Consider the following 26,220-nt stretch of genomic DNA (forward strand, 5'->3'; position numbering starts at 1 on the left):
CTAATATTGTTCATGAAACATTCCTATTACTTCTTGGGGCACGGGTGGCCCAGTCGTCTAAGGCGCCGCGATCCGCTGTGCAGCAGAGTTGCGTCCCTTGGGCACGCCAGAAACCTATGATTGTGGGTTCGAATCCCGGTTCGCCCCGATTATGTTTCTAGGTTTGTCAGCACCATACCCGTGCTCGTGGGTTTCACCGAAGTGGTAAACGTCTAAGACCTGCATCACCTCGGGCTTTCCTCCTACATTAAGCCGAGACGCCGCGATATAACTGTCGGCGTTAAACCCAACTCACTCACTCAGTCACTCCTATTACTTCGTTACGCCGAAGGCCCGGTTCGATTCCCCATATGGGTCCAATGTGTGAATCCCATTTCCGTTGTTCCCCGTCGTGATATATTGCTGGAATATTGCTAAAAGTGGCGTAAAGCCATACCACTTCATTCATTAAAACTACTTACGGCAATCAAGGGTATCGACATGCGGCCTGTTTTTGGCACCATAGCCTGTTTGTCTTGTTTTCTATTCAATGGCCGCTCTGTCTTCGAAGATCTCTCTGTGTCCATATCTTGTCCTTTATTAATGCACGGTGTCTGGAAGTCCTTTAAACGTTCACACTCTTGTTTGGTATTTGTTTCAGGTTGCGACGTAACGTCATCAGAAGCACTAGCTATCAGCCCCAGTGCTGTCTCAGCAGTTCCCTGTTCGTCCTGGCAATGCAATACCCCATGTGCTGCAGGAGGCGGACAATCATTCCTCTGTGTGTGATCTCTTGGTTTTTCTCGAGGAACAGAGCTGTTTCGAACATGTGCAACAACCTTTGTTCCCTGTTCGTCTTGGCAATGCAATACCCCATGTGCTGCAGGAGGCGGACAGTCATTTCTCTGTGTGTGATCCCTTGGTTTTTCTCGAGGAACAGAGCTGTTTCGAACATGAGCAACAACCTTTGTCTGTTGGATTGAACCGTGCAAACTCGTACGAGATGTCGAGACCTGGCTCGGTTCCGGTTCAACCAGCTCCAGATTAGTCGGCCATGGGTGCTGGACATACACTGGTATGAAGTGTGAGTACAGCTTTATGTTGTGTGAGTTGTAGAGAGGATGCACCTGTGGCTTTCCAGAGTCATTCGTCCCATGCAACACACCACGGTTATTCATGACTGTGCTGAAATGGAAAGTGTACATAAATGTATTGAGCGAGTGGGTGAGTGAGTCTGCTTTAACGCCGCTTTGAACAATATTTCAGTTATTTCATGGCGTTCCAACGAGTGGTAGTAAAGCCCGAAGTGATGCAGGTCTTAAACGTTTAGTGCAGTCCACGACCACGGGATTCGAACAAACGATCATGAACGCTCCAAAGACCCACTACTCTGCACAGCGCATTGCGGCGCGTTGGAAGACTGGGCCGCCATACAATTGATACCCCATTACTTCATAACTGTAATAAAGTCACAACCTTGACTTCTATTGCTGAAAACAAGACTTGATAAACATTACATATTAACACATAATAAACATTAATAATAATGGGGGCACGGGTGACCCAGTCGTCTTAGTCGCCACAATTCGCTGTGTTGAGTTGCGTCCCTTGGGTATGCCAGAAACCTATGATTTTGGGTTCGAATACCGGTGTGTTCAATTATGTTTCTAGTTTATCTAGCACCAAACCCATTACCGTTTGACAAAAGTGGTAAACGTCTGTGACCAGCAGCACTTCAGCCTTTCCTCCAACATTAAGCTGACACGCCGTGATATGACTGGAATATTGTTCAAAGCGGCGTTAAACCCAACTCACTGTCTCACTTAATAACAATGCTGATCGGAAATGTAGTGTTTACTCCAATTATTAAAGTTTCAACATTCCAAAAGTAAAAAAATCTCTCTAGAATAAAGTGTGCGTGTGAAATAACGTTCAATAACAGTTGACCCTAAAAAGTGTGGGTTTCAGCTGCATGCTAAGAATGCTGGCAGGGGCCGACTGTGTGTTATCAGGGTCACGGTGACATTATACAGCTTGTTTCATATGTTTCTATGATTACTCCTCCTTACATTATATATCATCCGTTCTAAATCCCTCATTCATAATTGCTGACATTTAGCGCACTATTATACGACATTAATTCGAACTTGTTCAAGCAAGTAGAAAACACACACACACACACACACACACACACACACACACACACACACACACACACACACACACACACACACACACACACACACACACACACACACACACACACACACACACACACATACACACACACACACACACGTTAAGGACTGATTGTCGTTATGCAGGGCTGTTCTCGTCAGGATATGGCTGAAATACTGCCGATGTGACGTAAACTTTTAACTCACTCACTCTTCGACCCTTATATCACAGGGTGGCTGTTGTTGACGGCATACCTCTGTTGAGGACTGATTTAATTGTCGTTATGCAGGGCTGCACTACTAAGAATTTATCACAATGGAAGAGAAAGTAGATTTCCCAGAACACTGACGCCTATATGTAGGTCAGGTGCACAGTCTTACAACCGGGTGCAGGAGACGCAGTGTGCAGACATCCTAGATTCCTATTTCAGAACCCAAATACACCCCTCACGTTCCACACAGGTAAGACATGTTTATTCAGTGTTTATGTATAATTGCTCTTATCGTTAAAAGATGGAACTTGTTGTTACCCTACGTCGCTATATAAGTGCAATAATCTTGGACGCGACGTTAAACCCACCTCACCTCACTTGTTGGTATCGGCGACAGTGTGAGTGACAGGGGTGGGAGAACGTAGATAGGCACTAAATGGCTCATACAAAATTGCCGAGAATGGTCGGACAATCTATGTGGGCAATGCCGAAAGTGCATCAATCAGAAGAGCACTGAGGAGACATTTCAAAGGAATGGACAAACAACACATTGGAGCATATCTAAGCACCCTACACGAAGAATACAAAGAGGAATTTATAACAGTGTTTTGGCTTGATATTAACATCAAACATGCCTGTAATTGTAGCTACCTTAAGTGTTTTGAAAGAATGGAAGGAAGAAAGCCAATGTACAACATGCAGGGCCATGCCTTCATCGCGCGACCAAAGCGAGTCGGTTCTTGTTCTGAATCTGGCCCAGATGATCACAAAATGGATACTCATGAAATCGAAAAATCGGAGTAAAGGATACTTTGCGAACATTTTGAATTTGAAACGGGCAAATGTATTCTCATTTGCATAAGTTGTGGTTAATTACTGTTTCTTTGTCTCACCTATTATTTTCATATGACTTGGTTGAGCTGAATAAAGATATCGTCAAAAGGAAGATTAACTTCTTTATTTTTGAGGTCATATATTTGACATGGCATCAGAAGGGTTGTCGTCACGTTTACTGACAAGTTTGGTTATTAATATAGCCAGGCAGCCCATGAAAGTGAGTGAGTGAGTGAATTGAGTTTAACGTCGCTTTTAGCAATATCACGGCGATAGACACCAGACATAGGCTCCACACATTGTACCCATGTGGGGAATCGAACAAAGAGCTTCAACGTGATGAGCGAACGACAGACCATTTGTATTGGTTTAAAAGATTTATTTTTTATATAATAATAAGTGACCAAAACAATAACCTGTCTCGAACACATACACTTACGAAATGTGTTATATTGTGTAACATTGGTGAATTCGTCATGGCAGTCATATTGTGTGATTCATTATACGTGCTGTCGTCCATTAGTTTGTCCGGACCTGGCATGATTGGGAACGGGGCGGTCGGGTAGCCTAGTGGTTAAAGCGTTCGCTCGTCACGCCGAAGACCCGGGTTCGATTCCCGACATGAGTACAATGTGTGAAGCCCATTTCAGGTGTCCCCCGCCGTGATATTGCTGGAATATTGCTAAAAGCGGCGTAAAGCCATACTCACTCACTCACTCATTCATGATTGGGAACAGGCCACAGGCAGTTATCGCCATAATATTGCTGACTGGTTGAAACAGCATTTTACTCGGTTACATTTCTAAATGACAATATTGTTTAAGGTAAATTTAAGTATTAATGTTATTTGTTGTATAAAGCTGCATTCAGCCCAGCTATAGTCCAGCTACATGATGGCGGCTTTTTTAAAACTTTTTTTTTTTCTGTACGACTTCGAGTCGTGATGTCTAACAAACAGCAAAACCTATTGTATTTGGTCACGTTTCAGACATGGCAACGTTCACGGACATCAACCGAGACAAGCACGGAGTTGTTCGGGGTAAGTGTCGAGACTGCCCCGAGGACTGTCCTCAGTATTCCCAGCCTGTCCTCAGACACAACTGTACATATTGCGGGTGTCCGGCGGCTCATCATGAGAGGGTGGAACCTCGACCTGAACTCATCATCAAGATAGAACCAGGGGAGGAGGGGGCAGGATCTTCGGGGCGGAGTGATGACCGACCACCACGCGGTCCGTCGAGAAGAGCCCAGCCAAGTACCTCCAGGCGAAATGAGTCGCCTACTGGCTCACGAAATCACCAGGGTACATCACGTACAGTAATCCAGGTATCATTTCAACCCGTTAACTTAGAAAGTTTTAGAAGTTAGTTTGTCATTCGTGAGGTTTCATTTTAATGTAACCTTTTCTGTATGGTTTATATTCTGTAAGCATCAGTAATGGATGGAGAACATGATAACTATCTTAGCTGCGACCGAGGCTTTGAACATAAGCACGTGCATACGTAGGTTATTTGTTGTTACACCACAAACCTATGGAATGGGGGATGAAATTGACTTGATTGAACAGGTTTCTATCAGCTGCACTTTTAAAATTTAACTTTAATGTTTCAGAAACGTTGTAAGACGTTATTTGTGGATGCTGGCGTCACATATTATCATCTTCAAGAGAAACTTACAAAAACTCAACGCGGCGTGTTTACAATCCTATGGAAGGGAAAAATAATTTATGTTGGGGAGCCAAAGAAGACGCCCCTATTAACTAACCTTCGTGGTATCTTTACTGGTGGAAGCCAACAAGACATCAGCAAGTATTTGAAAAGTTTACCCAACAATTTGAAAGAGAAGCATGTCCGAATCGCTTGGCTGACACACATGGATGACGACCCACACTGCCAAACGTGCAGAGAAGGCAGGAAAAAGCTTTCGTATCGACATTGTGTTTCAAATCTGCAAAGCAAGGATCCAAGGAAGGTCCTCTTGGATCTCAAGACAAAATTTTCACTCCATTAGAATCAAAATGTTTCTCGTGTTTCAACTGACCACTAATTGTAGTGTTTAGTTTGAAACCTTTCTACTCCTGGCATCGTCTTTGTAGCTGTATGTCTCTTTATCTCAACAGTCTGTAGCATAATTGTGGTTTTAAGGATTTTCTGGGAAAATATATTTTTAGGTAAAATCCCAACTCCCCAGTATGCAACAAACCACTCAGGGTATAACAGAAGATTATGATGTTTGAACATGTATTTGGGTGAAGGAAAATGTCACATCTCAAAGTTCCTTTACCTTTCAAAGCTCTATTTACAAGACATTTCTACATATCTTGTGATAAGAACATTATAATGCTGGGCAGAATGTGAATTAGAATCACCTCATCATATTTTGTGTGATCCCCAGTAAGGTGCTCTAGCTTTGGTTGCCAGTGGCATACTGTTTTACTGTCCTTTGTCGATAGGTATTATCAAATAATTAACTTGTTTTCATCGCAATATTGCCGATGCGATGTAAAATGTTAAGTCGCTCACTCATCATATTTAGATATGATACAACCTGAGGCAAAGGAAATACGAGAGTATCCAGTAATTTAATATGTACTGTTTCCCTACTTTTGAACTACAGTAAACTACGGTTATAACGAACTCAAAGGGACTACCAATTTTAGTTCGTTATAACCGTAATTCGTTATCAGCATATATACAGCATAACTATAGCATATAGTCGGGACTAAAAAGTTAGTTCGTTATATCCGTTAGTTCGTTATAAGCGTGTTCGTTATAACCGTAGTTTACTGTATGCCTGTGAGTATGTGTTATGAGTAGATGCCCGAGCAGGAATAATCCCGAAGGCGTACGTGGGACTTAAAATATCAATCAACGGTTTATCTGGTTCAGAATCGGTTATCTACGATCGCCGTCATATTGACGTAAACGATTTACATTTGACTTAATCATTATCGTTATCATGACGTCTCAGGCAGCATAATAAGTACAGGTTGCTAGACAATCGCATCCGAGGTATTTACTGCCTTCCTGTGCACAGTACACTGTTTTTATATGTTTATACTTTAGACTAGTATATGTTTGACATTAACTTTTGCACTTTGCATATGTTTTTTTGTTCTCATAATCATATTTTACAGAAAAGACATGGTCTTATCATAACTTGTTTTATAAAAAAATATTTCCTTCAAACTTATATTCAAATAAAATTTGCTCAGAGACTGTCATCTTTATTCCTGGGGGCACTGTTGCTGAAATTACAGTAGCCTCATACCTCGACAGCGAAAAAGACAAACATAATTCGTGAGTGAGTGAGTATGGTTTTACGCAGTTTTTAGCAATATTCCAGCAATATCACGGCGAGGGACACCAGAAATGGGCTACACACATTGTACCCATGTCGGGAATCGAACCCGGGTCTTCGGCGTGACGAGCGAACGCTTTAACCACTAGGCTACCCGACCGCCCCACAAACATGAATAGGAAAGCAAGGCGGAACAATGTGTACTTGTACTGGAGCATGGGAAAGCCAGTACCGTGGATCATGAGATCGACAGATCCGGGGTAGAATAGGTCTTCAGCAACCCATGCTTGCCGTAAAAAGTGACTATGCTTGTCATAAGAGGCGACTAACGAGATTGGATGGTCAGAGGCGCTGACTTGGTTGATACATGTCATCCTATCTCATTTGCGTGGATCGATGTTCATGATGTCAATCACTGGATTGTCTGGCCCATACGCTATTATTTACAGACCGCCGCCATATAGCTGGAATTTTGCTGAGTGCGGCGTTAAACAAACAAACAAACAAACATTAGATTGACTCTTCAGCAGCTCCTGCTCTGCCACGACATCTAGGGGTCAAATACTGCCCTCATGACCTAATATGGACAATGAAGTTTCTGCACTCACGACACAGCTATATAGGCAAAACAGTTCCTTCACTCATGAGCAAACTATATCAGCAAAGCAATGCATGTACTATTGATCCAACTATGTAGGCAAAACAATTCCCGAACTCATGCCGCATGTTCACAGGGAAACCAATTCATACACTTTTATGACTCCACTATTCTTGCTCTCTTCTTTGAATATTTCTAAGCAAAGTAGAGAAAAAACTTGTTTTTGCAACATCGCCTGTGTCTACCGAAGTTAAAGCATTTCATTATGCCTTGAATTTTTCGTTTGTCATTATCATGCTCTCAAAGGTTCAGCTATCTAAACCTCGTGGTTGTGAACAAAACCTTTTTTGTGACATTTGCATCTTTTAATGTTTTCGGCAAAATAAAATAAATGAAATTCGAATGATTTGAAAGTATGATGTCATCAAATGAAGAAGCATCCATGCCAAAATATCGCTTCCACAATCCGACAGAGGATGGTATTTACACACCCGAAAATGCAAATGTCAAAATATATAATATAACCAAAAACGGGATATATATGTTTATGTTGAATCCGACTACTACACTCTAAACGTCATTACATTTTGAGTAAAGAGCATACAAATGGGTTTTCAATATGGCTTTACGTGTCCAGTAATTTAAAAGGGATAAAATCAGGGCGTGACTTACTCTTTGAACGAAATATGCATTTAGATAATATCACGCTTCACTAGTCAGTCAAGACATGTGATGAAAAATGCAGAAAAGAGAGTTTGGGTGATCCTGGAACAGTCAGGCTGGTTAAGCTCATCATCAGCTCAGGGCCCTTGCCCCCTCGGCACGCAGCCCAGATTGCGAATGGGACTCCTCCCATGAAGCGCTGCCTTGTCAAACCCACTCAGACTCCCCAACACTGCAGCCTTCTGCATTATCCAGATTGTAAGAAGGGCTGTATTCCTGGTAGCAAACCCGAGTCGGACAACTTGGTACTTGGGATGCAAACGTGACATTCCGAAAGCGAGGTACGCATATTTGCCATGTTTTTCCTGAATCTTGTCAATCACATTAGTGTCAAAAGAGTCAGAAACGTCAATGATAGAAATGATTAATGATTGGATTTATCAAAAAAGACAAGATCAGGTTTGTTGGCTTGGATACGTCTGAGGCTGTGAACGGACCTATTCCAAAGAATTTTGTATTCATCCTTTTCTATGACCCGCCCTCTACATATTCCGGGTCGTACCAAGGGTGTATCAAAACCACAATGCGTGATTTCATAAAAAAAACCACCATGAACATGCCAAAATGTCAATTTACAAATCAATAGCGTGTGTGTCCACCTCTGGTTTCGATGCAAGCAACACATCTTCGTCTCATGGAATGGACCAGGCGTCGCACAAAGTCCTGTGGGATATCTGTCCATATCTGCTGGAGCATGTTTCGAAGTTCCTGGAGTGTCTGTGGAACACGTGGTTGACGTCGATCCATCTCATCCCACATGTGCTCGATTGGTGAGAGATCAGGGGAGCGAGCCGAACAGGGGATGACATTCACGTTGTTTTTGTTGAAGAGAATCCTGAACTAGTTGAGCAATATGAGGCCGGGCGTTGTCATGTTTATAGGTAATGCCTGGGCCATGACGACGCAAAAACGGTAGAACAACAGGGCCGATGATCTCGTCGCGGTAGCACCGTCCATTGAGATTTCCCTCTACCACTATCAAACGGGTCCTCTGTCCTGCTGTAATCCCACCCCATACCATAACGCTGCCGCCCCCGAACCGATCTACTTCCATGACACAATGATTGACGTAACGTTCACCTCGACGTCGGTACACTCGAATCCGTCCATCGCTGTGGCTGAGGGGAAAACGAGACTCGTCAGTGAATAGAACTTGTCCCCACTGCATGGCCGTCCAACGTAGACGCTGTCTGCACCACTGTAGACGAGCTTTACGGAGGTTTCCCGTCAAAATGGGACGTCTGGCGGGTCTTCTTGCGACAATCCCTGCACATCTGAGGCGACGACGTACGGTTTGTGAAGATATTCTTCCAAGGCCAGAGATGCTTCTTGCAGTCACTGTTGCTGGCTGGAATCGATTTCGTAGGTGTGTTGTTCGAATCCAGTTGTCTTGTCGATTATTGGTTACGCGTGGCCTGCCACTCCGAGGATGGTATCTGACTGCATTCGTCTGTTGCCAACGTTGCCATAAACACCAAATGGTGTTTCTGTGGATGTTAAATTGTCTTACAACATCACGTTGACTCGATCCTGCTTCAAGCATACCAATGGCTCGCAGACGCTCATTTTTGGACAGGCGTGGCATTTCGTAATGTTGAATAATTGCGTAATTTTGTTGTTTTTCTGAGTGGTTGTTGTCAGCACGATGCCAAACAATGCATATGGAATCCCGTTAACGCACATGTTTTTATACCCATTCTTGGGTAGTGAAATGCATGTGGCTTGCATAAAAGTCAACTTTTGCATGGAATGCATGCTTTTTTGTAGTAGTTGCGTTTTTATGACATGATTCCATACATGTACTACAATATTGAAAACCAAACTTTACTTGTTTGAAAAATACACTAAAATATTGGTGTCACATGAACTTTTGTTGTTGAGTATATTTACATTTTGATGCAAAATTACACATTGACGGTTTCGAGTGGGAAGTGACTGGTCTTGAGCAGCAAACAGAAAGCCTTCTGTTTCACTTTTCAGGCCAGCCGCCAGCCGCCTTCATCCAAGCGAAGGACTTCTCAACACATTGCACATAGGGGCGGTCGGGTAGCCTAGTGGTTAAAGCGTGATATTGCTGGAATATTGCTAAAAGCGGCGTAAAACCATATTCACTCACTCACTCACATTGCACATAAACTCGATGCAGCGGTCGTTCAGATAGCCTCTCCTTGAAAAACTGATTTTGATATGGCACTTCGCTTGGTTCACACTAATTTCTGTACCGCCCAGTAGTACAGAACAATCAACAAAATCAACAGTGACATTGAGATTATGTCCTACATACTTAGCTCGTTTAAGAAAACTGTGGAATGCCTTGTTTTCATCATGAGTCTTGATATGCTTCACAAAAAGATCATCAGGCAAGTAAATGAGTGCAAAAGTGCACAATACAAGTTTATTAATATTATTTTTATTATTATTTATGTCCTGCTGTGGGTATATATGACCAAAGCTACATTATCCTTTGAGAATATGCTATGCAAATGTGCTGTGGTTATGAAGAAGAGTGAATGTTGGGTTTCATGCAGCTTTGAACAGTATTCCAGTTTTATCACGGTGTGTCAGCTTGATGTGGGAGGAAAACCCGGAGTGATATAGGTCTTGATCCTATCTCACTCATGTGTATAGTTTAGTTGGACTCACCTTGACATATCTTTGAAATAACATGTATGGCGTGTTTATGTGCGTGTATGTATGTGTGAATGCGTACATGTATTTACCTGCGTGTGCGTTATGTAAGTGCGCGTCAGAATCTAATATTTGCGATGCAGGTCTTTGTTTGAATCTGCTACAGGACAAGTTAATCGGAAATTCTCTAAGAAAGAACTTTCTGGATCAACCAATATTTTTGTGACCAAAGAACAAAATTGAGATCCTCTGCCAAGGATTGATAGCTAGCTAAACGTGGCTACCCTTACTTAGGCTGGGCAAACATATAGTGATATACCTTAAGCTTGGCTCTCCCTAGACTAACACAAACTGCCGGGCAAAAGAAAGGATACACTGCAAACGTGGACTTGACCAAAACATTACAAACATCATCAAAACGTTACAAGGCTCCGCACACCATGTACACAAAAAAACATTTGAGACGGCTCGATCCCCGCTCGCGCCATACCTAAAGACGTTAAAAGATAGTACCTGGCTCTATTCTATAACAAAATGTTTCTTTTTATAGAGAGGTTGCATCGTTTTCACAACAAGAAGATGTCAGTACAACTGTAACACTTTATGAGTACAACTGGACTCAAACATAAATATAGTTATCATTCTTATTTGAAGTTGTTCTCAGGGTTTATACGCCAATATTTAAACTCTAAAGATAAAAAGCAAAAACATTATGCAAAATAGAGAAATTATATCAACCATACCATGATTTAAGTCGGAAAACAATCACTCGAATCTGTTCATTCCGGAAGAAGAATCAACTCGACCCTTTGGGGCTCGTTGATTCTATTACCGGTTTCTACAGATTCTCATGATTTGTCCATCACGGAATCATTCGAGAAAGGACACGAGTCCACGTTCGGCTTGTCCTGGGGTGATGTGTGTCACAAATGTATTGTCGGAGCAAGGCCATGAAATATAAAGCCACCAGAACACAAAGTCTGGAGGAGGAATACATAACTTATCGAACTTATACACCCAGACATAGGTATACATGCATGTGTAGTCTCTGGAGCATCTACAGACACGTGTGTAGTCTGGAGCACCAACAGACACGTGTGTAGTCTCTGGAGCATCAACAGACATATGTGAATTTACTGGAGCATCAACAGACATATGTGTAGTCTCTGGAGCTTCAACAGACACATGTGTAGTCTCTGGAGCTTCAACAGACACATGTGTAGTCTCTGAAGCATCAACAGACATATGTGTAGTCTCTGGAGCATCGACAGACATATGTGTAGTCTCTGGAGCATCAACAGACACATGTGCAGTCTCTGGAGAATCAACAGGCACATGTGTAGTCTCTGGAGCTTCAACAGACATATGTGTAGTCTCTGGAGCACCAACAGACACATGTGTAGTCTCTTGAGCATCAACAGACACATGTGTAGTCTCTGGAGCATCAACAGACACATGTGCAGTCTCTGGAGCATCAACAGACACATGTGTAGTCTCTGGAGCTTCAACAGACACATGTGCAGTCTCTGGAGCATCAACAGACACATGTGTAGTCTCTGGAGCATCAACAGACATATGTGTATTCTCTGGAGCATCAACAGACACATGTGTAGTCTCTGGAGCATCAACAGACATATGTGTAGTCTCTGGAGCTTCAACAGACATATGTGTAGTCTCTTGAGCATCAACAGACACATGTGTAGTCTCTGGAGCATCAACAGACACATGTGCAGTCTCTGGAGCATCAACAGACACATGTGTAGTCTCTGGAGCTTCAACAGACACATGTGCAGTCTCTGGAGCATCAACAGACACATGTGTAGTCTCTGGAGCATCAACAGACATATGTGTATTCTCTGGAGCATCAACAGACACATGTGTAGTCTCTTGAGCATCAACAGACATATGTGTAGTCTCTGGAGCTTCAACAGACATATGTGTAGTCTCTTGAGCATCAACAGACACATGTGTAGTCTCTGGAGCTTCAACAGACATATGTGTAGTCTCTGGAGCATCAACAGACATATGTGTAGTCACTGGAGCATCAACAGACACATGTGCAGTCTCTGGAGCATCAACAGACACATGTGTAGTCTCTGGAGCTTCAACAGACACATGTGCAGTCTCTGGAGCATCAACAGACACATGTGTAGTCTCTGGAGCATCAACAGACATATGTGTATTCTCTGGAGCATCAACAGACACATGTGTAGTCTCTTGAGCATCAACAGACATATGTGTAGTCTCTGGAGCTTCAACAGACATATGTGTAGTCTCTGGAGCATCAACAGTCACATGTGTAGTCTCTGGAGCTTCAACAGACATATGTGTAGTCTCTGGAGCATCAACAGACACATGTGTAGTCTCTGGAGCATCAACAGACATATGTGTAGTCTCTGGAGCATCAACAGACATATGTATAGTCACTGGAACATCAACAGACATATGTGCAGTCTCTGGAGCATCAACAGACACATGTGTAGTCTCTGGAGCTTCAACAGACACATGTGTAGTCTCTGGAGCATCAAAAGACATATGTGCAGTCTCTGGAGCATCAACAGATATATGTGTAGTCTCTGGGGCATCAACAGACACATGTGTAGTCTCTGGAGCATCAACAGACACATGTGTAGTCACTGGAGCATCAACAGACACATGTGTAGTCTCTGGAGCATCAACAGTCATATGTGTAGTCTCTGGAGCATCAACAGACATATGTGTAGTCTCTGGAGCATCAACAGACACATGTGTAGTCACTTGAGCATCAACAGACACATGTGTAGTCTCTGGAGCATCAACAGACATATGTGTAGTCTCTTGAGCATCAACAGACATATGTGTAGTCACTGGAGCATCAACAGACATATGTGTAGTCTCTTGAGCATCAACAGACACATGTGTAGTCTCTGGAGCTTCAACAGACATATGTGTAGTCTCTGGAGCATCAACAGACATATGTGTAGTCACTGGAGCATCAACAGACACATGTGTAGTCTCTGGAGCATCAACAGTCACATGGGTAGTCTCTGGAGCATCAACAGACATATGTGTAGTCTCTGGAGCATCAACAGACATATGTGTAGTCACTGGAGCATCAACAGACACATGTGTAGTCTCTGGAGAGCATCAATAGACACTTGTGTAGTCTCTGGAGTATCAAGACCAAATATGTGTAATGTCTGGAGCATCAACAGACATATGTGTAGTCTCTGGAACATCAACAGATATATGTGTAGTCACTGGAGCATCAACAGACATATGTGATGTCTCTGGAGCATCAACAGACACATGTGTAGTCTCTGGAGCATCAACAGACATATGTGTAGTCTCTGGCGCATCAACAGACACATGTGTAGTCACTGGAGCATCAACAGACATATGTGTAGTCTCTGGAGCATCAACAGACACATGTGTAGTCACTGGAGCATCAACAGACACATGTGTAGTCTCTGGAGCATCAACAGACACATGTGTAGTCTCTGGAGCATCAACAGACACATGTGTTGTCTCTCGAGCATCAACATACATATGTGTAGTCTCTGGAGCATCAACAGACATATGTGTAGTCACTGGAGCATCAACAGATACATGTGTAGTCTCTGGAGAGCATCAATAGACACATGTGTAGGCACTGGAGCATCAACAGACACATGTGTAGGCACTGGAGCATCAACAGACACATGTGTAGTCTCTGGAGCACCAACAGACACATGTGTAGGCACTGGAGCATCAACAGACACATGTGTAGGCACTGGAGCATCAACAGACACATGTGTAGTCTCTGGAGCATCAACAGACATATGTGTATTGACTGGAGCATCAACAGACATATGTGTAGTCTCTTGAGCATCAACAGACATGTGTAGTCACTGGAGCATCAACAGACACACGTGTAGACTCTGGAGCATCAACAGACACATGTGTAGTCTCTGGGGCATCAACAGACATATATGTAGTCACTCGAGCATCAACAGACACATGTGTAGTCTCTGGAGCACCAATAGACACACGTGAAGTCTCTGGAGCATCAACAGACACATGTGTAGTCTCTGGAGCATGGATTTCAAAGACTTATAAAATAGTTGATAATTTTTTATTCTTTAAATTACTGAAAACATAACGTGATAAAAGGTAAAACTCAGTATACATGTATACCACCAGCTACAAATAATACCAGCATTTTCATACATTTCATAGCATATGATACATACATGTAGTTTGCTGACAGAACAAACTTTCATAGAATATTATTTTACATACCTATGTAAAATACATGTGCATATGAACGGGGTCTTAGATTGTGAAACAAATTTACAGTTTTGTGTATATAATGGACGATGTAATATTTAGCGATTCAGTATGCTGTTATTTCGAAACAATTATTTGTCCATATGATTTTCTTGTAAGATTCCAACAAACATTATTCTTCATGGTACTTAACTATTTTCAATAATATTATGTTTTGTATGTTAAGAAAAAATACGATTCGCTTAAAACAAATATTCACCACTGCAGAGATACACCAACACTATCAGATGTTACTTTTAAACACATACCTATAAACATACATAGTACTATATTCTTTACTAGGATTATACTAGACTGTACATGGAATCATTTGAAGTGGTATTTACAGCCGTGAACATATTTTCAGAAACAAAAGAAAACCGCGGAAGGTGCCGAGAAGATAGGGAAACATGCCTCATAGTTGAACGGAGGGTTACTAGGAAACCAACGTCTCTGCTATAAGGAGATCTTCAAATTTGTGACAGATTTCATAGCATATGGAAATGGGTTTCTGTGCTTGTAATTAACCAATCGCCTATTACAAGATATCATTACTTATAGTCAACACTAGTATACAGTACACATCAAATAAATGCTGAAGAAACAATATAACAAACAACTTTGATTAAAAACGGAATCCATATTGGGGCATTAACACTGAAAAAAGAACAACATAAACGTGTTTCGATAGATCACTAGCCTCCATCAGGGGTATCGATAATCGACGTTTTTTTCGCCCGCAACGAATGCCTGTTCTCAGGACTTCCACATTAGTCCATCAGAATCTCCATGATGTCGTTTGCCGTCTTCAAACACCTTTGGCGTCGACTTTATACGACCTTGTGGAGACATGTTTGATGTACCAACCACTCCTGACTTGGAAGTTTCCCCAGACGATCTGACATTTACCACTATACGGATTTACACAGTGTGCACCCCGAAATTGTCGTTCCATAAACGCAAAAGAAATGTTGAAGTCAGTTCTAAACATGGAGCAAAATTAATTTAACTATTTGCTCCTCTCTTACGTAGCCATACACATAAATTGAATTGATGATCACTGTACACTTAAGAATTCATTTTATGCAAGAAAACAAGACCTTGAAAGTATAATTTGAAATCAATTGACAAATATCACAACTGGCTGTATAAAAAGGCCGCATCTTTTGAATGCTGTCAGTTCTGTCCCAGTTATAATCATCGCGAGTCATCGCAACAGCATAACCTGCCCGATGAGGGCTCACCAGTGACCTTGAATATACGAGATATTTCATTGATATATAATTGCGATTCGTTAAGGTATTAATTGTACTTGATACAAGATGAAATAATAGAAGTCAGTTCAGGACACATATATAACAAAACAATACAACAGGCGTCAACGTCTCTTGTTACCCATTTTGAAGGGCGACCACCCCGAACACTGACACTTCCGCAAAACACAATCAGGGATATAACAAGTTTGTCAGAAAGATGAGAGTAAGTGAGTTGAGTTTAACGCCGCTTTTAACAGTGTTCCAGTTATATTGCGGCGTGTCAGCTTAATGTGGGAGGAAAGCCCGAAGTGATGCAGGTCTCAGACGTTTACCACTTCGGTGAAACCCACGAACACGGGTATGGTGCTGACAAACCTAGAAACATAATTGGGGCGAACCGGGATTCGAACCCTCAATCATAGGTTTCTGGAGTGCCCAAGGGACCCAATATGCACAGCGAATAGCGGCGCCTTAGACGACTGGGCCACCCGTGCCCCCAAAGGATGAGGTCATAAGCGAAGTCATGAAATACGCACGGTTCTTGAAGTAAAAACAATTTTTTGCCTTTTACACCTGGTGGAATCTGTTTCGGCAGATGATCCAAACTTGTCCGGCGTATTTTGCATTTACAAAGAAAGTGTATGTGGTGGTTTGATGGGGTGTGTACGGCTTACTAAAGCGTCCGCCATGTACTGACTGTTCAGAGTGAGTGAGTGAGTGAGTTGGGTTTAACGCCGCTTTTAACATTATTTCAGTTATATCGCGGCGTGTCAGCTTAATGTGGGAGGAAAGCCCGAAGTGATGCAGGTCTCAGACGTTTACCACTTCGGTGAAACCAAGGAGCACGGGTGCTGACAAACCTAGAAACATTATCGGGGCGAACCGGGATTCGAACCCACAATCATAGGTTTCTAGCCAGCCCAAGGGACGCAACTCTGCACGGCGAAACGCGGCGCCTTAGACAACCGTGCCCCCCGACTGTTCAGAGCTGCATCAAGATGCCTCGATTCCAATATTCACCTGATTATGTTTGTCAGCACAATACGAGTGATGGTGGGTTTTCAGTGGTAAGTGTGTATGTCTGTGACCGGGCAAAAGAAAGGATACACTTGAAAATTGGAGATGACAAAAAATGCCAAACGTTATCAAGTCGTTACAAGGCGGAAAACAGTCGCTGCAACACTGCAGACGTAAGGTCTAAAACACGACAGTTTACTGTGATACCTGTATCAAATACATCACCATAGAATGACCATATCTTGTTTGTTTTATTCATCATCAGTCTCGGGTGAATACTCTCTTTTGTCCGACAGAGTACATCAGTTTGGGCTGCTGCCGCGCATCAACTGAACTCATGTTCAAAGCAGTGTATAGCTCAGTGTTGTTTGAGCGTTTGCAACCCTACTGACCATCGTTTGAAGTTACAAATGGGTTCATCATATTCAAAACTTTCGAGCCAAAGGTCTTGAGCACTGAGAATACCCCAACACCTTGCGTTGAATCTGTGCCTTTCTTAAGCAATTGTCGTGCCCTGATTTTACGTGTTTCTCCGGATGTTTTGTTTCTAACTTTTGTCTGAGAGTGTTGGATTGAGGAATATGTTTGCGTACTGGAGACAATGGACTCACAAACCAAAGTCTTTCCAGTATGGGAGCCTCGGCCTTTTTACTGTGGATTCTTGGTTTTACAGCCTCTACCTTCACCAAACTTTGTCTGACCAAGAAAGTTTGGTGGGTTCTGTTGGGTTGGTGCAGCTTTTAACATTCTCTCCAACAGTTTGGACACATTTAGTTCTGGTTTCTGGTTTACAGCATTAGGCGTGACCACAGACGGTTTGTTTGCAAAACTGTTATCGGAAATTGATTCGGAAGACACTGGAGTCATTTTCTTGTTCTTAGTAGGGTCATTTCCACTTGTTGTTGATACTTTCTGTTCTTGATCTGAATAGACATTGCCCCTCGTTCTCTTCTCAGGCTGCATAAGCTCATATCGAGGTGTTATTTTTGTGTGTTGAGAATGTACAGAACCGACAGTGTGTTTCTGGCCCTTCTCTGCAGAGGATGGTTCGAAACAAGGGGATCCTGTCTGTGAATGTTTCCCTAGAACCGTTGAGTGATCTCTTAATGTCTCTTTACTGGGAGATTTACATTTTCTTCTGATGCTCTGTCGTTGTAGCTTCTTTGGGGAATATTTATTTACCTGTATTGTGGAAGGACAGGCAGGTTGGTACTCTTTAGTGACAGTTGAAAGTGTCGCATCTACTCTTTTATCTTTTCTAATGATGTTCGTTGGTACAGCATGTCCAGTCACTTTCCCAATATTATCATTTTCGGTCCTGGCTTCAAATTCTGGTGACCGGGGAGAAATACCTAACTGCTGAAGCACATCATGGGTTGTTTGATTTTCATGAAAGTTTTGAAGGTTCATTGACTTATCTTCAGAAGGTCGTATTGGTTGAGATCTTCGTCCGGATGAGACGGCCAAGGCTGGTATTGTAGAAACATTGCTCAGTGACATCTCAGTTATTTTCATATTCAAGTTCATTACTGTACTCGGCACTGTGGCTGAAGAAGATAAGGTTGTTTGACGTCGACAGATGGGAATGTCCTTGGGACTCTTTGTCGGAAGATGCCTTGACAGTTGTCCATTTTGATCATACTTTATTTTCTTTGCATCGGTATGAAACTGTGATTTCTCTCCATCATCACACGCAGGTCTCTTTCTCGGCATCAAGCGGAATGTAGGTGCACTATGATCATCTAAAGGGCTATATCTGTCTGGATCTTCAGTAGCATGGCTAGGTAAGATAGATACATGCTGTGATTGTTCTCTATCATCTTTTGAAGTTTTGGATTCATTATTGATAACTGTCACACCGGCATTTGTCATTGAGCAGAGAATCGGTTGTATGTCGTTAAGCATTGGTTTCTTTCCCTGCAGGTCTCTAATACATTCCAGGTAGGACCTTCCACAGTGATGGACATGTATGCTCTCATTAAGCCAGAACACTGACACCAGCTCAAGTTCCTCCTTGGTAAGATTGAGCAAGAACTTTACTATCTCCTGCTTGCCATCATCACTGAACTGTTTCCGAAGCTCCTTGATGATATTGCTTGTTGGCGAACTGACATAGATGGTTTCCCACTTGTAGGCTATCTTGTACACACCACTTGGCCTGCGCGTCGTCCGCACGATGACTGAGTATGGTACATGACCTCTGTGCAACAGCTTGCATGGTTTCATCTGGAATAAAAAGCAGTATTTTGGTAACACCTCAATACAAGTCAGTAAGCCAGCCAGTAAAACATTATGAGTGAGTGGGTGAGTTTGGTTCAACACCGATTTGAACAGTATTCCTGTCTTATCACGGCGTGTCAGTTTGACATGGGAGGAAAGCCCGAAGTGATGCAGGTCTTGGATGTTTACGAATTTGACAATCCTAGAAACATAATCAGGAGAATCTAGATTCAAACCCACGATCATAGTTTTCTGGTACGCTTAAGGAATTTCAGCGCCTTAGGCGACTATGACATAGACAAGAGGCACATTGTTGGTGTTCATGACGAGTTGATGACGAAATGAAATCAATGGGAAATTAACTAATATTGTTCATGAAACATTCCTATTACTTCTTGGGGCACGGGTGGCCCAGTCGTCTAAGGCGCCGCGATTCGCTGTGCAGCAGAGTTGCGTCCCTTGGGCACGCCAGAAACCTATGATTGTGGGTTCGAATCCCGGTTCGCCCCGATTATGTTTCTAGGTTTGTCATCACCATTCCCGAGCTTGTGGGTTTCACCGAAGTGGTAAACGTCTGAGTCCTGCATCACTTCGGGCTTTCCTCTCACATTAAGCCGAGACGCCGCGATATAACTGTCACTCAACTCACTCACTCAGTCACTCCTATTACTTCGTTACGCCGAAGGCCCGGTTCGATTCCCCATATGGGTCCAATGTGTGAATCCCATTTCCGTTGTTCCCCGTCGTGATATATTGCTGGAATATTGCTAAAAGTGGCGTAAAGCCATACCACTTCATTCATTAAAACTACTTACGGCAATCAAGGGTATCGACATGCGGCCTGTTTTTGGCACCATAGCCTGTTTGTCTTGTTTTCTATTCAATGGCCGCTCTGTCTTCGAAGATCTCTCTGTGTCCATATATTGTCCTTTATTAATGCACGGTGTCTGGAAGTCCTTTAAACGTTCACACTCTTGTTTGGTATTTGTTTCAGGTTGCGACGTAACGTCATCAGAAGCACTAGCTATCAGCCCCAGTGCTGTCTCAGCAGTTCCCTGTTCGTCCTGGCAATGCAATACCCCATGTGCTGCAGGAGTCGGACAGTCATTCCTCTGTGTGTGATCTCTTGGTTTTTCTCGAGGAACAGAGCTGTTTTGAACATGTGCAACAACCTTTGTTCCCTGTTCGTCCTGGCAATGCAATACCCCATGTGCTGCAGGAGGCGGACAGTCATTCCTCTGTGTGTGATCTCTTGGTTTTTCTCGAGGAACAGAGCTGTTTCGAACATGTGCAACAACCTTTGTCTGTTGGATTGAACCGTGCAAACTCGTACGAGATGTCGAGACCTGGCTCGGTTCCTGTTCAACCAGCTCCAGATTAGTCGGCCATGGGTGCTAGACATACACTGGTATGAAGTGTGAGTACAGCTTTATGTTGTGTGAGTTGTAGAGAGGATGCACCTGTGGCTTTCCAGAGTCATTCGGCCCAGGCAACACGCCCCGGTTATTCATGACTGTGCTGAAATGGAAAGTGTACATAGATGTATTGAGCGAGTGGGTGAGTGAGTCTGCTTTAACGCCGCTTTGAACAATATTTCAGTTATTTCATGGCGTTCCAACGAGTGGTAGTAAAGCCCGAAGTGATGCAGGTCTTAAACGTTTAGTGCAGTCCACGACCACGGGATTCGAACAAACGATCATGAACGATACGCTCCAAAGACCCACTACTCTGCACAGCGCATTGCGGCGCGTTGGAAGACTGGGCCGCCATACAATTGATACCCCATTACTTCATAACTGTAACAAAGTCACAACCTTGACTTCTATTGCTGAAAACAAGACTTGATAAACATTACATATTAACACATATTAAACATTAATAATAATGGGGGCACGGGTGACCCAGTCGTCTTAGTCGCCACAATTCGCTGTGTTGAGTTGCGTCCCTTGGGTATGCCAGAAACCTATGATTTTGGGTTCGAATACCGGTGTGTTCAATTATGTTTCTAGTTTATCTAGCACCAAACCCATTACCGTTTGACAAAAGTGGTAAACGTCTGTGACCAGCAGCACTTCAGCCTTTCCTCCAACATTAAGCTGACACGCCCTGATATGACTGGAATATTGTTCAAAGCAGCGTTAAACCCAACTCACTGTCTCACTTAATAACAATGCTGATCGGAAATGTAGTGTTTACTCCAATTATTAAAGTTTCAACATTCCAAAAGTAAAAAAATCTCTCTAGAATAAAGTGTGCGTGTGAAATAACGTTCAATAACAGTTGACCCTAAAAAGTGTGGGTTTCAGCTGCATGCTAAGAATGCTGGCAGGGGCCGACTGTGTGTTATCAGGGTCACGGTGACATTATACAGCTTGTTTCATAACACTGAATCGCTCAGATGAATCATTCTATGATTACTCCTCCTTACATTATATATCATCCGTTCTAAACCCCTTATTCATAATTGCTGACATTTAGCGCACTATTATACGACATTAATTCGAACTTGTTCAAGCAAGTAGAAAACACACACACACACACACACACACACACACACACACACACACACACACACACACACACACACACACACACACACACACACACACACACACACACACACACACACACACACACACACACACATACACACACACACACACACGTTAAGGACTGATTGTCGTTATGCAGGGCTGTTCTCGTCAGGATATGGCTGAAATACTGCCGATGTGTCGTAAACTTTTAACTCACTCACTCTTCGACCCTTATATCACAGGGTGGCTGTTGTTGACGGCATACCTCTGTTGAGGACTGATTTAATTGTCGTTATGCAGGGCTGCACTACTAAGAATTTATCACAACGGAAGAGAAAGTAGATTTCCCAGAACACTGACGCCTATATGTAGGTCAGGTGCACAGTCTTACAACCTGGTGCAGGAGACGCAGTGTGCAGACATCCTAGATTCCTATTTCAGAACCCAAATACACCCCTCACGTTCCACACAGGTAAGACATGTTTATTCAGTGTTTATGTATAATTGCTCTTATCGTTAAAAGATGGAACTTGTTGTTACCCTGTCTGGCGCTCGGCATTAAGGGGCTAAAACAGGGACTGGTCGGCTCGGAGTAAGTATGCTGTGTCTGAGTGGGGTATTCATGTTAAACTGCGGCATGGTATCTCGGTGAGCTTGCACTATAAATCGGCATCAGTCCGGACCAGTACAACCAGCCACACACACACACACACACACACGCGTGCATGCACGTCGCTATATAAGTGCAATAATCTTGGACGCGACGTTAAACCCACCTCACCTCACTTGTTGGTATCGGCGACAGTGTGAGTGACAGGGGTGGGAGAACGTAGATAGGCACTAAATGGCTCATACAAAATTGCCGAGAATGGTCGGACAATCTATGTGGGCAATGCCGAAAGTGCATCAATCAGAAGAGCACTGAGGAAACATTTCAAAGGAATGGACAAACAACACATTGGAGCATATCTAAGCACCCTACACGAAGAATACAAAGAGGAATTTATAACAGTGTTTTGGCTTGATATTACCATCAAACATGCCTGTAATTGTAGCTACCTTAAGTGTTTTGAAAGAATGGAAGGAAGAAAGCCACTGTACAACATGCAGGGCCATGCCTTCATCGCGCGACCAAAACGAGTCGGTTCTTGTTCTGAATCTGGCCCAGATGATCACAAAATGGATATTCATGAAATCGAAAAATCGGAGTAAAGGATACTTTGCGAACATTTTGAATTTGAATAGGGCAAATGTATTCTCATTTGCATAAGTTGTGGTTAATAACTGTTTCTTTGTCTCACCTATTATTTTCATATGACTTAGTTGAGCTGAATAAAGATATCGTCAAAAGGAAGATTACCTTTGTTATTATTGAGGTCATATATTTGACATGGCATCAAAAGGGTTGTCGTCACGTTTACTGACATTTTTGGTTATTAATATAGCCAGTCAGCTTATCAGAGTGAGTGAGTGAATTGAGTTAAACGTCGCTTTTAGCAATATCACGGCGATAGACACCAGAAATAGGCTCCACACATTGTACCCATGTGGGGAATCAAACAAAGAGCTTCAACGTGACGAGCGAACGACAGACCATTTGTATTGGGTTAAAAGATAGGATATTTTGTATATAATAATAAGTGACCAAAACAATAACCTGTCTCGAACACATACACTTACGAAAGGTGAGGGATAAGGGTGTTATATTGTGTAACATTGGTGATTTCGTCATGGCAGTCATATTGTGTGATTCATTATGCATGCTGTCGTCCATTAGTTTGTCTTGACCTGGCATGATTGGGAACGGGGCGGTCGGGTAGCCTAGTGGTTTAAGCGTTCGCTCGTCACGCCGAAGACCCGGGTTCGATTCCCGACATGGGTACAATGTGCGAAGCCCATTTCTGGTGTCCCCCGCCGTGATATTGCTGGAATATTGCTAAAAGCGGCGTAAAGCCATACTCACTCACTCACTCATTCATGATTGGGAACAGGCCACAGGCAGTTATCGCCATAACATTGCTGACTGGTTGAAACAGCATTTTACTCGGTTACATTTCTAAATGACAATATTGTTTGTGGTAAATTTAAGTATTAATGTTATTTGTTGTTTAAAGCTGCATTCAGCCCAGTTATAGTCCAGCTACACGATGGCGGCTTTTTTAAAACTGTTTTTTTCTGTACGATTCCGAGTCGTGCTGTCTAACAAATAGCAAAACCTATTGTATTTGTTCACGTTTCAGACATGGCAATGTTCACGGACATCAACCGAGACAAGTACGGAGTTGTTCGGGGTAGGTGTCGAGACTGCCCCGAGGACTGTCCTCAGTATTCCCTGCCTGTCCTCAGACACAACTGTACATATTGCGGGTGTCCAGCGGGTCAGCATGAGAGGGTGGAACCTCGACCTGAACACATCATCAAGATGGAACCAGGGGAGGAGGGGGCAGGATCCCCGGGGCGGAGTGATGACCGACCACCACGCGGTCCGTCGAGAAGAGCCCAGCCAAGTACCTCCAGGCGAAATGAGTCGCCCACTGGCTCACGAAATCACCAGGATACATCACGTACAGTAATCCAGGTATCATTTCAACCCAGTTAACTTAGAAAGTTTTAGAAGTTAGTTTGTCATTCGTGAGGTTTCATTTTAATGTAACCTTTTCTGTATGGTTTATATTGTGTAAGCATCAGTAATGGATTGAGAACATGATAACTATCTTAGCTGCGACCGAGGCTTTGAACATAAGCACGTGCATACGTACGTTATTTGTTGTTACACCACAAACCTATGGAATGGGGGATGAAACTGACTTGATTGAACAGGTTTCTACCAGCTGCACTTTAAATATTCAACTTGTATGTTTCAGAAACGTTGTCAGACGTTATTTGAGGATTCTGGCGTCACATATTCTCATCTTCAAAGAAACCTTACAAAAACTCAACGCGGCGTGTTTACAATCCTATGGAAGGGAAACATAATTTATGTTCGGGAGCCAAAGAAGACGCCCCTATTAACTAACCTTCGTGGTATCTTTACTGGTGGAAGCCAACAAGACATCAGCAAGTATTTGAAAAGTTTAGCCAACGATTTGAAAGAGAAGCATGTCCGAATCGCTTGGCTGACACACATGGATGACGACCCACACTGCCAAACGTGCAGAGAAGGCAGGAAAAAGCTTTCGTATCGACATTGTGTTTCAAATCTGCAAAGCAAGGATCCGAGGAAGGTCCTCTTGGATCTCAAGACAAAATTTTCACGCCATTAGAATCAAAATGTTTCTCGTGTTTCAACTGACCACTAATTGTAGTGTTTAGTTTGAAACCTTTCTACTCCTGGCATCGTCCTTGTAGCTGTATGTCTCTTTATCTCAACAGTCTGTAGCATAATTGTGGTTTTAAGGATTTTCTGGGAAAATATCACAAGACCAAATAGCGTCCATTCCAATTTGGAATGAACGTTGGAATGCTTTGGAAAGATCGCTCATTCCAAACTTTCCAAAGCTTGGAAAGATCGATCTTTCCAAAAAATCCAAAATTGGAATGGCAACATTTCCAAACATATTTCCAACACTGGAAATGTTTGGAATGACTTGGAATGGTTTGGAATTGTTTGGAAATGTTTGGAAATATGGTTAGAAGGAACAAGTTAAAATATGTTTTATCAGTAATTTGAACAATAAAAAGACTATGAATTAGGGGCTTTAGGGGTTGCTTATACAGTAATTTTGAAATTTTGAGATTTGGAAAGAATGCCAAGAGTGGGTGGGGGACGAACTAAGGGAGCTGTGTGTTGGGTGGTTGTTAGATAAGGTAGTTTTGGTTTTATTATTTAATTTGGGGTTTAAATGCGACTTATTAGTCCTGTTTTAATAAGGTATAAACCTAAGACTTTGAATTTTTCTAATTTATTTTATGGATTTAGGAGTGATTCTAGTGTAAGTTCGGTTTTAAGATTTAGGGTGGTCTGTAGTGTTGTTCGGTGTGTTTGGTAGTGTGTGCAGTGAATGAGTACGTGTTCTGGTGTTTCTTGTTGTTTGCAATGTGGGCAGTTTCCTGTTTTGTGTAGATTAGCTATTTTACGGTGATTATTTAGTTTAGTGCCGCCTGTTTGTAGTTTAGTAATAATTCTGTCGATTGTTTTGGATGGGTGTAGTATTTTTGGTTTATTTAGGGTTTTTTTTTAGTACTTTCCTGATTTGGCTATTTAAGTTTTGGTATATATTTTGCCATTTTTTGTTGATTTTTTGTTTAGTGAGACCTTTGATTTCTGATTTTGAGCTGGGTAAGTTTAAGCTTATTTCTGGGAGTTAAAGGGATAATTTTGCTGCTTTATCTGCCTTTTCATTTCCAAAGATTCCTACGTGGGCGGGTGTCCAAAGGAACTCTATTTGTTTCCCTGCCCTAGTTAAGTTGTTTGAGCTATTGAGTATTTGATTTATTAGTTTGGGGTGGTTTTTT

The 26,220-nt window shown here is 42.6% G+C and overlaps 2 protein-coding genes across 2 annotated transcripts; both read left to right on the forward strand.

Annotated features, from left to right (window-relative positions):
- Positions 1-2,524: 2,524 nt before the first annotated feature.
- On the forward strand, positions 2,525-6,354 carry LOC125381167. The gene is made up of 3 exons (XM_048397587.1): positions 2,525-2,618; positions 4,191-4,528; positions 4,814-6,354. Exons 2-3 carry the CDS (start codon positions 4,193-4,195, stop codon positions 5,210-5,212), a joined length of 735 nt encoding a protein of 244 aa, XP_048253544.1. The 5' UTR covers positions 2,525-2,618; positions 4,191-4,192; the 3' UTR covers positions 5,213-6,354.
- Positions 6,355-22,139: 15,785 nt separating this feature from the next.
- On the forward strand, positions 22,140-25,238 carry LOC124127964. The gene is made up of 3 exons (XM_046491374.2): positions 22,140-22,237; positions 24,006-24,343; positions 24,630-25,238. The coding sequence occupies exons 2-3, from the start codon at positions 24,008-24,010 to the stop codon at positions 25,026-25,028; spliced, it is 735 nt and encodes a 244-aa protein (XP_046347330.2). The 5' UTR covers positions 22,140-22,237; positions 24,006-24,007; the 3' UTR covers positions 25,029-25,238.
- The last annotated feature ends 982 nt before the right edge of the window (positions 25,239-26,220 follow it).

Source organism: Haliotis rufescens, unplaced genomic scaffold, assembly GCF_023055435.1.
Source record: "Haliotis rufescens isolate VD_foot unplaced genomic scaffold, xgHalRufe1.0.p SCAF_17, whole genome shotgun sequence".
Classification (NCBI taxonomy): Eukaryota; Metazoa; Mollusca; class Gastropoda; order Lepetellida; family Haliotidae; genus Haliotis; species Haliotis rufescens.